The sequence below is a fragment of the Semicossyphus pulcher genome, unplaced genomic scaffold, assembly GCF_022749685.1.
Source record: "Semicossyphus pulcher isolate SPU_LCO1_2020_fin unplaced genomic scaffold, fSemPul1.0.p SCAF_13, whole genome shotgun sequence".
Lineage (NCBI taxonomy): Eukaryota > Metazoa > Chordata > Actinopteri > Labriformes > Labridae > Semicossyphus > Semicossyphus pulcher.
This window is the reverse complement of record NW_027211637.1, coordinates 21,868,506-21,882,324: the sequence shown is the minus strand read 5'-3', so window position 1 is coordinate 21,882,324 and position 13,819 is coordinate 21,868,506. Positions and strand designations below refer to the sequence as shown.

The window sequence follows — 13,819 nt, the reverse complement described above, 5'->3', positions numbered from 1 at the left end:
AAGCCATTTTTATAAATCATGGCTTTCAGAATATGTCGGCGTGGCGTTAGGATGCGGCTGGAGAATACAGACATCACATGGTCCAAGACTGAAGCCTGTCCAAATCTAAATCATTGTAAAAGGGAGACACTTTGTCAATTAAAATGTTACCACATCAAACTTACCCATAGCCAGACCTCTAAAACACACAGACAAACATTTGTGTGCTTCTTTAGTTAAAATAGTGAGGGGCTCTATTGCTCTACTGCAAGAGGAATGCTGAGGGTCTCGTCCACGTCCCGCTGCATCGGGTCCTGGACTGAAGAAGGGCTGGCTTTAAGAATGACTCCTTTCTTGTTGATGAATGCCCTTTTAAACTCCTTAAAGGGAGAGAATCGCAGATTGTTATTATTATTTTTGTGAAGGATTATATTTTGGCATTTTGCCTTTGTTGATAGTTGAGTGGATAGAATCGGAAGTATGGGAGGAGAGAGTGGGGATGACATGCAGCAACACTGGGCCGCTACTTTGAGACCTTTACCTCTGTACACGGGGGACGTGCTTTAACCACTGAGCTAAACAAGCGTCCCAGAATTGCAGATTATTGTGGTTAATGACAGATCAGACCAAGTCTGTGCCGTCTAGACTTAACAGCAGGTAATGGCTTGTTTAAATTTGTGACCATGAATTTAGCATGCAGATCAATTTCAAAATCACAGTAAATTGTATAAAGTTGAGTAAAATTGTAACAAATATGCTCTGAACTATCTAAATACCAAAATTCATATAAGTCAGTAGCAGTACTTATTATTCAGGCAGTGTAATTAAGCTCTTATCTTCTAGCCTCAGGTTTATGGTCTCAATAATTCAGCTTCAGGATGACCAGGCAAAAATGATTTACATTAATCAATGTTCAAACAACACAAACGTACCTCTTTGAATGTGTCTCCATAAGTGTTATTGATGTATCTGAGGAAGGCAGTGGTCCACTGCAGGGTGTTGACTTTGTCTGTGTCGGAGTTACAGAATGGCACCAGCACGTTCAGCTCGTCACAGCACAAACGGATCTTCTTCCTGTGACGCAGCAAAGACCATACAGGTGTTAAAGATCAGTGTTTGTGAAACTTTTTAGGCTGTCCACCACAAAACAGTTTAAAAAGCACCCGCAGTATCCGAGAGCACAGTGTGACATCATTAAATGTCTTGTTTTTTTGGCTCAAAAAGCAAACCCAATATTTGACTAAGTTTAATAGAAGTTAATTGGGCCTGGGCCTTGGGAACCTGCATTGAAGACAACCTGAAAAAACACTGATTTCTAAGTTAGTCTTTCATGAGCCCTCGTCACAAACTGTGTGAGGAGGTTGCAGACATGCTATCGGCTGTTAGTTAGGACTGCTCACCTGCGCTCCCTCTCCTTACAGTTGTGTCTCTCCCTGCGCTGGCTCGGTGACATGTGAGACTGAGTTTTGTTCCTGCTGCTGCTTCCTGATCCTCCAGCAGAGCCCGGGGCAGCCTTTGCACCCTTCTTGTACTGATGGCTGCGGGTGCTACCCTGCTTCCTGGAGGCAGCCGACGTTAACACATCTGAGAAAAACATGAGTGTACGACTTAGATTGACACAAATCTATGCATTTGCAGCTAACTTATGAAATCATACAAAGTTTGGACTGCTAATGATTACTTTCTATGTTCACCAACTGTTGCTCCTCTGCTGAGCTGCTTCCACTTGAGGAGTAAGCTTTTTTAACAACCCTCTCTGGGCCAAAATTAATTGAAAAACTCTTCGGGATGATTAAACTCGGATGCTGAGGTTCAACCATGTGGGGAATATGACTAATCACCTGTAATTAAAAGCAAGGAAAAAGAGGTTTAGTCCATGAGTATTTCCTGTGGCTGAGATAAAGCTGTCAGAAATTGTATTTTGTTTTCAGCATACTTGTTCACACATGTTTGTAACTGGGTTGAATACACCCCCAACAAATGGGTTGGAAACCTCATAAAGATTTGCTCTGTCTGGTTTCATCCACTTGTGCATTTGAGGGTGTATGGCTGCCTCTTTAGCCTCTGCAGACTGCTGAAGTATGGTCAAAAAACTGAAACAGAACAACAAAGTCTTTTATATAGGGCTGTGTTTACTAACAAAGAAAAATGGACTATATAAGTGAAGCCTACTTGCTAAGAACGGCGGACTGAATATCCTGCTGTCTTGGGGTGTCAGCGGACATGGTGTTAAACCTCGTCTCCAAGCAGACTCTAGCAGCTGATCTGGATCGCTTCTGTGAACATTTGCTGGTGTTGGGACGAGGTTCAGACGGACCGTCTACCCCTCTCACTCTGGCCAGCACAAAACCTGGGATCTCTCCATAGGAGGCTGGTGTCTTTTCTCCAGGCATTATCAGACTGTGTTCATCTGTGGAAGTTGAGAGGTCAATAGCTTGGGTGGTTGTGAAAGGAGAAGTCACTGTTGATCCATTGGCATCTTGAAGTATCACTGTAGCAGGTGAAGATCTGGCTTCCGGCTCGCCTGGAGGCACGGCTTGTATCTCCATTTCTGACTGGATAAGATGCTGAAAGTGTGAGTATTCAACCTCTGACATCTCCATCAGACTGAGCCCGGGTCCCAACATCTGCCCCTGGTCATGTGTCAAACATCCGCATTGGCTCACCCCTGCAGAGTCACAGGTGAGCTCTCTGACTGAAGGTGACACATGACTGGTTTTAAAGGATGAAGAAAGGCACGACATTCTCCCTCTGGACATGGGATAGAGAAGAATATGACTTGTAAACATTTAAATAGAGCAGTGCAAATAGCGTAAAACGAGCTGGCTGTTAACGTTGAAATAACTGTTAGACGCTTAATGTTAACGTTAACTCTTAAAATGGCGCAAGTGAACGTAGTATAAACTGTTGTTAGAGTTTAACAAACGTACTACTTAAGAAAATGCAGACATTAACCAATTTTTACGCCATACACACAGATGTCAGTCATGTAAGTCATAACACAGCTAGCGCGTGAGTTTAAGTTAGCAAACCGGAAGCTTTAAGCTAACCTGACCGTTCGTAATTCCTTTAGGACGCTGGCGGTTGGCAAACTCGCCCTCTGAAAGCTGTTCTAACCTTTGTAAAATTTCCATTACTTATTCATCTGAATAAAAAATGTGCTCCTTATAAAAGCTGTGGTTATTATTCAGCTCTATAAATGGGCTTAACTCTTGAATCTTTAACTTACTTGCCAACTCCTTGACCGATGATAGCCGGTGACTCACTTGGTGTCTAATCCCGGTGACAGTTGAAGCCTCGAAATAATATAAAATGTTATATTTTGTACAGAAAGAAAATGGAGTATCACAATAACTGATATGTTATGACAAACTATGAAAAGACACTGATGAAAGGAAACAAAGTTTATATACTCATGAACTTTTCCAAAGTACAAGTTAAATAAAATAGGTAAAGTCTCTTCTCCCCTAGATGTTAGAGAGAGATTTCTTAGATCTTAAAATGTTATTATGTCTTTAACATATTACATAATGGGGTTTTGTATGCGGTAACATGTAACGAACTTCATGTAGGAATACTTAATGAGTTACTGTAGTATTACACTTACAAAATTGAGGCCCTTTTTAATTATTATTTTATCCAACTGCACTTCTTTTTGGAGGAATTTATCATACTTCACTACATTTATTTTACATCTATAACCTAAGATTTTACGTTTGATTTGATTTGTTGAGCACTCAAAAGGGTAATTTTCTCTTACTTTTCAGGCTAAACTAGAAATCAATCAATATGTGAGTGTTTGATGACAGCTGTGTGCCATCACACTGTGATTATACCAATGACTATATGGTGTATACCTGTATATCTAATCTGTTATCTAGATCCCCCACTCTCTACTCCCCACATTTTCTATCTCTCTTTAGCTTACTATACAATAAAGGCAAAAAGACAAAAAATAAATATGCCTCAATAAATTGTTATCTAGAAGGGCTTATAGATATCAATAAAATATATTTTAAATTGTGTCACTAACTACAACTGTCAGTGAAGTCTGTTTTAATTATTCAACGAAACAACAATTTGAATAATGACCACTTCCAAAAATGATAGTGAATCTTAATAATTGTAATGCATTGAATCAAACTGAATTCTGTCGCCCCCATTTGGCAAGACATGGTTTTTTCAGATGCTGAAGAGAATTGTGGGCCAAACTATAAAATGCATTCAGACTCAGTCTATTTGAATTTTTTCACGGACTTTCTGATTCTTTCTCTCTGTGTCCACCCTACCTGCTTAACACAGCAAGAACCCTTGAAAAAACAGAAAAACAAAAAAAAAAAATGCTTGTTTTGTAAAAAATTTAGTTGCGAGAATAAAATTATGCATTTCAAAACAAGACAAACCAGCACAGTGCCCATTTTATGTTTCAAGAGTTTACTGGCCAGCAACTTGTATAACGTATAGAGTAAACAAGAGCCACAAAGCTTTTCCCTGAAATGGGTGTCATGCTATAATGTTTGTCAACGTTTCTTATGACTAATTAACTTGCTGTACTTTTATTTTGTAATTTGCTTTTTATGAAATATTACTATATTGTAATATCAATATTTGTATTTAAATGTCTTAAATCCTCTTACATCACACAGATTAATTAAAAAAAAGAAAAAAAAAGAAATCAGCTATTATGTCTCTATTCATCTTAAATTGGAGGTTCTTTCCTTGAAACAGGTTGTAATGTTATGCCTTTTATAGATACTGCTTCTAAAGAGACAGAATCAGCAAAATAAAACGACAATGTTTCATCAATATTTAAGAGTCTTTTGTTTTTTTTAAGTCTACCCAGAATTTGTTATACTGTATTTTCACAAACAGAATAGTGCTAGCACTGTTCTTAAATACAACCTTGTTCTTCTTGAACAGATTTGAGTACTCCCCATATAGCATCAATTTGTGAATCCAAAAACAGATAATAAAATTATACTACATTGAATTTTTAAAAAAGTATCATTTTTATTGTTTTCTTGCATTTTTAAACAACAAAAAAAGCCATTTTAGCAGCAGAAGAACATAAAAGCCATATTAAGGCTACTGTACTGACACCATGGCTATGTTAAAAACAAAGAAAAAAAAACTATACATTTCTGTACACAAACTTTCTGACTATTTCCAACTACAAATGCACATCAAGTAGTTGAATCAATCAAAACAAGTTTAGGAGGCATTAAGTCATAATCAAATAAAAATAAACACAGCGACTGAAATGCAACAAGACAAACTAAAACATAATAAACTAAAAACGTCTGAGCATTTCCATATCAAGCTTCAACATCTGATCCTTCACATGGTTTTGCCTGTAGGTCACGTTGAAATTATAACACATGGACAACCACTTTCCTTGAGAAATTACATTCAATATGTTCTGCTTTTAATGTGATGATACACTTTGTACTACAACAGCCTTACTGACCTGTGGAGCTTTTATTGCTTTTATTTTTTATCACTGCCTAAACTTTGATCAGCTTTAATTTCTACACAAGCACCATGAACCCCCTGTTTATTATTTTCATTGCCCTCTTCTTTTTTTCCATCTTTTCCCCCTGTGCCTCCATCTGAAGGTGTGCTTTTTTTATCAGCAGAATTTGTGTCTTGCTTTTTCCCTTTGACCAACTCTCTTTCACAACTCACTTTCCTACTTCTACTCCACTCCCTGTCCGATGGGTGACCTTTTTGTTTTTGTTTCAGGCTGCCGATATCAGGCTTGTTGATAATATGATTTGGGAAGCGCATGAGACCTGTTGGAGTAGGAAGTAAGGCACCTCTGTGTCTCTGGGGTTTTACTACTTGCTGACTTTGTAGGTTTTCACCAAGGGGTACAGTGTACAGTGCTGAATGAGGATCACTGGGGCCTTGAAATGGGGTAACCTGATTTGGGTTATTGAAATGAGGTGATGCTGCCCCGGATCCCCTTGAGTCTAATCCTGTGCCTTCAGTGTTTGTATTCCACCTCCCAAAGCCATGTCTTATATCTGAACTTTCAGGTGCTGAACCCCTCATAACGGTTTTATCAAGGCTTTGTCTTCTCATGTCTTGACCTTTCCTTTCCCTCCTATAGTCATGCTCAAATCCTTGTCTACCTGTTCCATGGCTTTCCATGTCTACACTCCCATCGGCTTCTGGACCGTCAATGTTTGAATTTCTATTTTCAGGCCTAGGATGTCTGAAATCTGGACCGCCATGGCCTCTTCTATCAAGACCTTCTAACTCAAATCCTCTCCTGTTTGGGCATGAATTCATCAAATCTGGACCTCCCCTATTAGCCTCAGGTCCTTCCATGTTTAGCCCTCTCATACTCCCCCTGAAGTTTGGCTGCATATGTTCATTCCTCATGTCTGAAACCCCTCTTATATCTGATCTTGGTTCTCTCATGTCTGGACCTTTTCTATCATGGCCTTGTCTTCTATTGTCAGGATGTCTTTCCCCTCTGAAAAAAGAACCAGGGCCCCCTCTATGAGGCTCTCTCCATTCACTTCCAGGTCTTCCCCTTCCAGGCCCAGGGCATACCATATCTGTGTCATCCTGGACAGGCCTTGGACCACTGTGATCAGGACCACTCCATTCATCACCTGGCCTTACTAAAGGCCCTGGAAATGGCATATTTTGTCTTTCCTGTATTGGTGTTCGCCCCCTACTTCCGGGGCCTCTCCATTCCATTCCAGGACCCTGCCTTCTATGTTCTAGAAACTGCTCATCTCTACCTTCTTGAATGGGCCCTAAATCCCTTTTGCCATGTCTTTGCCAGTCATCACCAAAAAACTCTCTTTCATTTCCTGTATCCATCATATTATGCCCTCTTTCATCTGACCATTGTTCCTCTGTGTCTGTGCTTCTCCAATCAGGTGCGGAGCTCCTGAAATCTGGCCCTTTCCATCCATCTCCCTGATTGCTCAAATCTGACCCTGGTCCTCTCGTGTTTCTCCTAATAGGCCCTCGTCCCCTAAAGTTCCGATCTGTTCTAGTTTCCTCTACACCTGGGCTTTGTTGGATAGATTCTGACCCTCCAAAGTCAGGCCTTCCTCTTTCATCGCTATGCCTTAAACCTTCAGTATTTGAGCCCTTCTGCCTGATGCCTGGGCCTCTGAAGTCTGGACCACCTGATCTTCTCCAATCTGGTCCTGGGCCCTTAATATTTAGCCCTCTCCTTTCATGTCCAGGTTCACTGAAGCCTTCCATTTCTTGTCTGTAGGGCAATAAGCCCTGGATTTCTTGATCTCTACTCTGAAAACCTGGTCCACTAAAATCTTGTCCTTCTTTCTTTTCTGGCCCTGGACCCTCCATAACAGTTCTATCAGGCCTCACTCGTCTGAAGTGTTGACCTCTCCTATCAGAGTCTAGGCCCTCCATATCAGGACCTCTCCTGTATCGCCCTGGGCCCTCTATATTTGGACCTGAATGCTGAAGCCCTGGTCCTCTCATGCTTGGACGTTCTGGCCCCTCCATCACAGAACCAGGTCTTTCAGGCCTTGGTCCCCTGATGTCAGGACCTCTTCCAGCAGGCTCTGGGCCCTCCATATTTGGATGTGCACTCTCCCTGAAATGTGGTCCTCCCTGTCCTCTACTGTGAGGCTCTGGACATCCAATACCTGGACCAGTTCTTTCAGGCCCCATGTCTATGAAGTCAGACCCAGAACCCCCAATACATGGTGCTCTTCCTTCAGGACCCCAAGTGTTTTGATCTCCTGGTCCTCTCTTGTCAGTCCCTGGACCCTGCATAGAGGGGCTGCTCCTTTCATACCTAGGCCCTCTAAAGTCTGGACCTCCTGGTCTACACCTGTCAGGCGCCATTCCCTGGTAATCTGGACCTCCTGGTCTTCTCCTTCCAGGCTCTTGAATGTCTATAGTGTGGGCTCTGTCATGTCCTGGACCACTAAAGCCTTGAAATCCGGTATCTAGCCTGTCAGGCCCAGGGCCACTGAAATCTGTACCTCCAAGTTCTCTTGTGGCAGGTCCCAGACCCTCCATAGTTGGACCTCTCCATTCAGCAACTGGTGCTCTAAAATCTGGACCCTTGCCCCCTCTCCTGTCACTCCAGGGATCCTCCATAGCAGAACCTCTCCTTTCAGGTCCTGGTAAACTGAAATCTGGACCTCCAGGGCCTCTCCTTTCACGTACTTGTCCACTGAAATCTGGACCTCCAGGTCCTCTCCTGTCAGGCATAGCACCCTGTATAGCAGGACCTCTCCTTTCGGGTGCTGGTCCTCTGAAATCTTGACCTCCAGGTCCTCCACTGTCAGGACCAGGACCCTCCATAGATAAGCAATTACTTTCAGGTCCTGGTCCTCTAAAATCTGGACCTCCAAGTTCTCTTCTGGCAGGTCCCAGACCCTCCATAGCAGGACCTCTCCTTACAGGGCCTGGTCCTCTGAAATCTGGACCTCCAGGTCCTCTCATGTCAGGTCCAGGACCCTCCATAGCGGGACCTCCCCTTTCAGGACCTGGTCCTCTGAAATCCGGACCTCCAGGTCCTCTCCTGTCAGGTCCTGGTCCTCTGAAATCTCTCATGTCAGGCCCAGGACCCTCCATTGCGGGACCTCTCCTTTCAGGGCTTGGTCCTCTGAAATCTGGAACTCCAGGTCCTCTCCAGTCAGGACCTGGTCCTCTGAAATCTGGACCTCTAGGTCCTCTCCTGTCAGGCCCTGGTCCTCTGAAATCTCTCATGTCAGGCCCAGGACCCTCCATAGCGGGACCTCTCCTTTCAGGGCTTGGTCCTCTAAAATCTGAACCTCCAGGTCCTCTCCTGTCAGGCCCTGGTCCTCTGAAATCTGGACCTCCAGGTCCTCTCCTGTCAAGCCCTGGTCCTCTGAAATCTGGACCTCCAGGTCCTATCGTGTCAGACCCAGGACCCTCCATAGCGGGAACCCCACTTTCAGGACCAGGTCCTCTGAAATCTGGACCTCCAGGTCCTCTCCTGTCAGGCCCTGGTCCTCTGAAATCTGGACCTCCAGGTCCTATCGTGTCAGGCCCAGGGCCCTCCATAGCGGGACTCCCCCTTTCAGGGCCTAGCCCTCTGAAATCTGGACCTCCAGGTCCTCTACTGTCAGGCCCAGGACGTTCTCTAGATAAACTTCTCCTCTCAAGCCTTGGACCTCTGAAATCTGGACCTCCATATCCTCTCCTTTCAGTCCCAGGACCCTCCATAGAAGGACCTCTTCTTTCAAGTCCTGGTTCTCTAAAATCGGGACCTCCAGGCCCTCTCCTGGATGGCCTAGAACCCTCCATAAAAATAACTTTTCTTTCAGGCCCTGGTTCACTAAAATGTGGATTACCAAGTCCTTGCCTTTCGGTCCCAGGACTTTCCGCAGTCTGATCTCTACTTTCAGGGCCTGGTCCCCAGACATTTTGGTCTTCTGTTCCTCTTCTGTCAGGCCCTAGACTAACCATATCTAGACTTCGCCCCTCAGACCAAGGTCCCCTAAAATCTGGTCCTTCTCTGTTGGCCTTAGGACCTTCCATAGCTGGACTTCTCCTTTCAGGCTCTGGTCTCCTGAAGTCTGGACCTCCTTGTCCTCTCCTTTCATGCCTGAGGTCTTCCCTGTTTAGACTCATTTCAGGCCCTGGTTTTCTAAAACTTAGGTCTCCAGCACTTCTTCTGTCAGACCCCTGGCTCTCTCTGTTTGGACCTCTACACTCAGGCTGTCCTCTGACTGGACCTGATCCCCTCCTATCTGGTCCTCTCCATTCATCTCCCCTCTCTGATCCTGGGTCTTTCCAGTGTGGATCCCTCATATGTGGACTCTGACCCTTATTTTGACTTATCTTACTTATTTCCAGACCTGGAGCTCTCCAATCTGGATTTGTAATTTTTGGCATGGGACCTCTGTTTTCTTGAGTCATTTGTACATTTCTCCCCTCTTTTTCTCCCCCCATTTCTTTGCCTGAATTCCTTGAATGTGACTCACTAGTGCGATGTTTTTTGTCTGACCCATCCATACTACCAATAATTTGACCAGGGCCCATGTTAATTTTCTCAATTCCATGTGGGTGAAAATGCCTTTTCAGAGGGCCCCTTTCATCTAAAACTGGACTGTCATTATGCCTTGATTGCATTTCAGCACTTCCTCGGCACGTTATAGATGGACTCTGCCCCCTTGTGACTGGATCTCTCATCTGATCCTGTACGCCTGATCTTTCCATATGTGAATTTGCTACTGCTGGTACAAGCATTTGTCTTCTTTTTTCAGGTTCACTGTCTCTCAAATCAGGGCCTTGTCCTTTTTCTTGTGGATTCACGCCTTGCACACTAGAACTTTCCTCATCTTGCACTGAACTGCTTATCCCAGAACCTCTCATGCCTGGCCCTGAGATAACTCTATCGGTATTGTGCTGTTGGATATCCATGCTTCCAGTTCCAATCATCCCTGTCCCTTGATCACTTAAATTTGTCCCTGGACCCCTAAAAACCTGGTCTCTTATATGTTTTTCAGGAGCCCAAATATTAGGACTTGATGTTTGCATGCCTGGACCTCTCATATCAGGTCCTGGGAATGTTATTCCTGTTTCTTTAAGATGTATCTGTTGTCCCCTAGGTCCAGACTCTTGTATATCTAGTCCTGGATTTCTTACTGGATTACCAACACCAAATCCTGGACACTTTGTCACAGAATCTATTCCAGGTCCTGAGCTCTGAATATGTGAGCCTGTATCTTGATTTGAATGTCCTTCAACGTGACCCACTGTTATTGGAAGCTTCAAGCCTGGATTGTCCCCTTTTATCTGTTTGTCTACTTCTTTCATTTCTTCATCTCCAAAACCTGGACAATGAAGATTTAGAGCTCTACAATCTAAATTTCTAACATTTGATATTGGAGCTCCAACAGTAGGCCACAGAATATTGGACAGTGTTCCTTGACCACACATAGACAGACAATTATTTTCAACTTTAACTAGTGGCAATGATATATTGTTATGTGTCACTGGTTCGCTGATTTCCTCAATCTTTACAGGGTCACTTTTCTCTATGCTGCTAGGTTTCATAAACTGTGGCTCTGGATCAGGGCTCTCAGGAGAATCTCGAATGGGCGGATCAATTTCTCTTAATGGAACTGTACTTTCAATTTTGTTGTTAAGCAGAGTTTCCTGTTGAGAGGGTATATCCATCTGTGTACAAGAATCACCACCTTCGTTGGCATGGTCACTGATCAAATGTTTTTCAAGATCATGGGATTTTGGTTCTGAAATCTCAACCTTCACATTGTGAAGAAGTTTGTGTTCTTTATTGGGGCTCTCAACAAGATTACATTTTAACTGATTTCCATCAGGGTCTTTTTTAATAGTTAGCGGCATAAATGACGTGTTACTCTCTACAAGAACTTGAGGGGAAAGTCCTTTGTGCTGTTTTGGTGAAGGGGACACAGAATCTTTTTTCTTAGGAGAAGATGGGGATCTCCTATGCCCACGAGAATGTCTGCCCGTGGTTCGCTCTCTACGATGGTGACCCTGGCGTTCAGACTGGTCCCTAGCTCTATGCCTTGACCTCTCCCTTTCACTCCTTCTGTGTCTATCTCTTTCTCTGTGCCTACGAGAATGGGAAGGGGAACGCCTCTGCGACTTTCTTGAAGGACTTCTATGGCTTTCACGGTGACTCCGCCTCTTTGGAGACAGTCTTCGTTTTCTGCTGTGGTATGACTTCATAGAAGTGCCCTTGCAACTAGAACTGTTCCCTGATCTAGAAAAAGATGAATCACGAGTGCTTCCTTGAAATACATCCTCTTGAATTTCGTCAAAAAGTGATTCATCCTCAGGATCATAGGCTATATCAGAATCTTCAATCTCTCCAGCTGAGGAACACTTGTCACTTTCCTTAACATTTTCCTGTGTTTCATCTTGCTCTGTAATAGTATCTGTATCATTTTTCAAATTAGGGATGGCAGTTGTGTCCTCTACGTTAATAGTTTGTGAATCCACATTTGAGCTGTCCACAGTCTCAGTAGTCTCAATTGATTCTGAAGGCTTTGACTCGGTTTGCATTATGCCACTCTGCAAAGAGGACAACTGTTTGAGAGGCAGAGACTTTGATGGGGGAGACATGAGAGAGTCAGAAACAGAAAAGTGAGCCATAAACATACCAACAGCCTCTCTCTGTTGGCGTAGTGCTTCTTCCTGTTCCTTCAACTGACGTTTTTGCTCTTCGATCTGTTTATTAAGCTCCTCAAGCATCCGCTGTTGTTCTGTTAGTGTTGCAGCTGAAACAACCACAGTGCCTGTAGGAAGGTGCTCTGTGACTCCAGTAGGGGTAGATGTTTGTACTGGGGTGGTAGTAGGAGCTGGCACTTCTGCCTGAGTGGAGGTTGAGCTTGATAAGGAATCTGATGTTTGAGTTGGAACAGGGGGATTCGTTCCAATATCGCTTTGAAAATCGGCGAAGATAGTCTCATCCTCTGGATCATAGGCCACATCATCATCTACAAGGCCTGATACTGCAGGCCTATCTTCCTTATTTTTTTCTATGCTCTGTATAGCAGCCATTCCAAATCCCATTGCTGGTTCATACTCCTCTTCTGGATCATAAGGTCGGTCGAAGTCATTTTCCTCTTCTTCTATTGCTTTGACTTTGGATTTCTGTCCATACTGTTGGACAATTGGGTCCACTATTGATTTGGACACCTGAGAAAAAACTGGAACCTTCTTAACACTAACTGTTGGTGCTGTAGACCCTCTGTCAGAAGAGTTTTTTGAGTCAGTTGTCTTATTGCAGAACAAAGTCTTCAAGATAGTCTGCAGAGGTGTTTTATCACTGGATTCTGTTGTAGGATTCTTGTCAGAGTTGATATTAGAGGACTTAGGGGCAGTAACAGAAGTTGAGCCTGAAACAGAAGGGTTTGCCCTAGTGGATGTCAAAAAAGATGGTATAGTGACTGAGCCCGAAGAGGAGGAACCTGATGGGGAGCCAGGGCAAGATGGTGAACTAGGAGGGGTGGTGCTTGCAGGAGTCTCTGGATCGTAGGGTTGAAATATCTCCAATTTGTCAGAACCATAGAGGACTGGAGGTTTGGGGATCCACATGGGGTCTTTGGACATATGAACTTTGGGTCGCTTCTCCTCAATTTCCTGGGGCAAGCTTCCTGGACGTTTTGTCTTCTGAATGATTGCCAGACCAAGAAGGAGATTGGGCCGTTTTTTTTCAAGTCCTGAGAAATAAAGTAAATTGAGAGATATTATTAAAATAGGTCTAAACTAAATACTGACAATTTACTACCAGAATTTTCATCAGAGAAGTTAGATAATTATTGAGATTCATGAAATGGATGGGTGTTGGTGCTGGACTTTTTATAAGCACTGGGACCATAAATTGATTAATCAAAAATGAAAGAAAGCTCAGAAACTAATTTATGCCAACTAAATCAAATGCAAAATGAAATCAAAACAACAATTTAACCTTAAATCTCATGAATCCCAAATTATGTTTTAATTGTAAATGCCTTTGCTAGCTCCCGTCTGTATTGCCTTCTTAAGATTCAGGTTTCTCTTTATAGTTTTTTGTTCTCTCTTCTTAAAGAAAAAAAATGCTATTGTAGAGAACCTAACAGCTTATGTTATTCAAAATCTTTACTTTTGTTTTCTGTGTTTACAGAAAAGAGGGTACAAATGTTGTCAATACAGCTCTAATATAAGATTACTGATCTAATTATAGTTAAGTAGAATTAAGTATATTGTAGTTATTATTGTATTGTAATGAACATAGACGAGAGCAACACTTAATATCATTCCATCACTGGAATGGCAATATTATTAATCTAATTCACAAGGCCCCGTAGAGGTTAACACTACTGTGTTTAAAACAATA

The 13,819-nt window shown here is 43.0% G+C and overlaps 2 protein-coding genes across 2 annotated transcripts in view; both read right to left on the bottom strand.

The window, feature by feature from the left end:
* Positions 1 to 233: 233 nt before the first annotated feature.
* LOC138589377 (transcription factor-like 5 protein) lies at positions 234 to 2,723 on the bottom strand. Its single transcript, XM_069659640.1, has 6 exons — positions 2,152 to 2,723; positions 1,916 to 2,072; positions 1,661 to 1,820; positions 1,380 to 1,563; positions 912 to 1,053; positions 234 to 359 (listed from the first exon to the last, which is right to left on the bottom strand). The coding sequence occupies exons 1-6, from the start codon at positions 2,721 to 2,723 to the stop codon at positions 234 to 236; spliced, it is 1,341 nt and encodes a 446-aa protein (XP_069515741.1).
* Positions 2,724 to 5,000: 2,277 nt separating this feature from the next.
* LOC138589376 (uncharacterized) overlaps positions 5,001 to 13,819 on the bottom strand; it is a 30,326-nt gene continuing 21,507 nt past the window's right edge. The window contains exon 16 of the mRNA XM_069659639.1: positions 5,001 to 13,163. Within this exon, the coding sequence (XP_069515740.1) occupies positions 5,467 to 13,163 (7,697 nt within the window). The 3' untranslated portion in view covers positions 5,001 to 5,466. The remainder of the gene's footprint in view (positions 13,164 to 13,819) is intronic.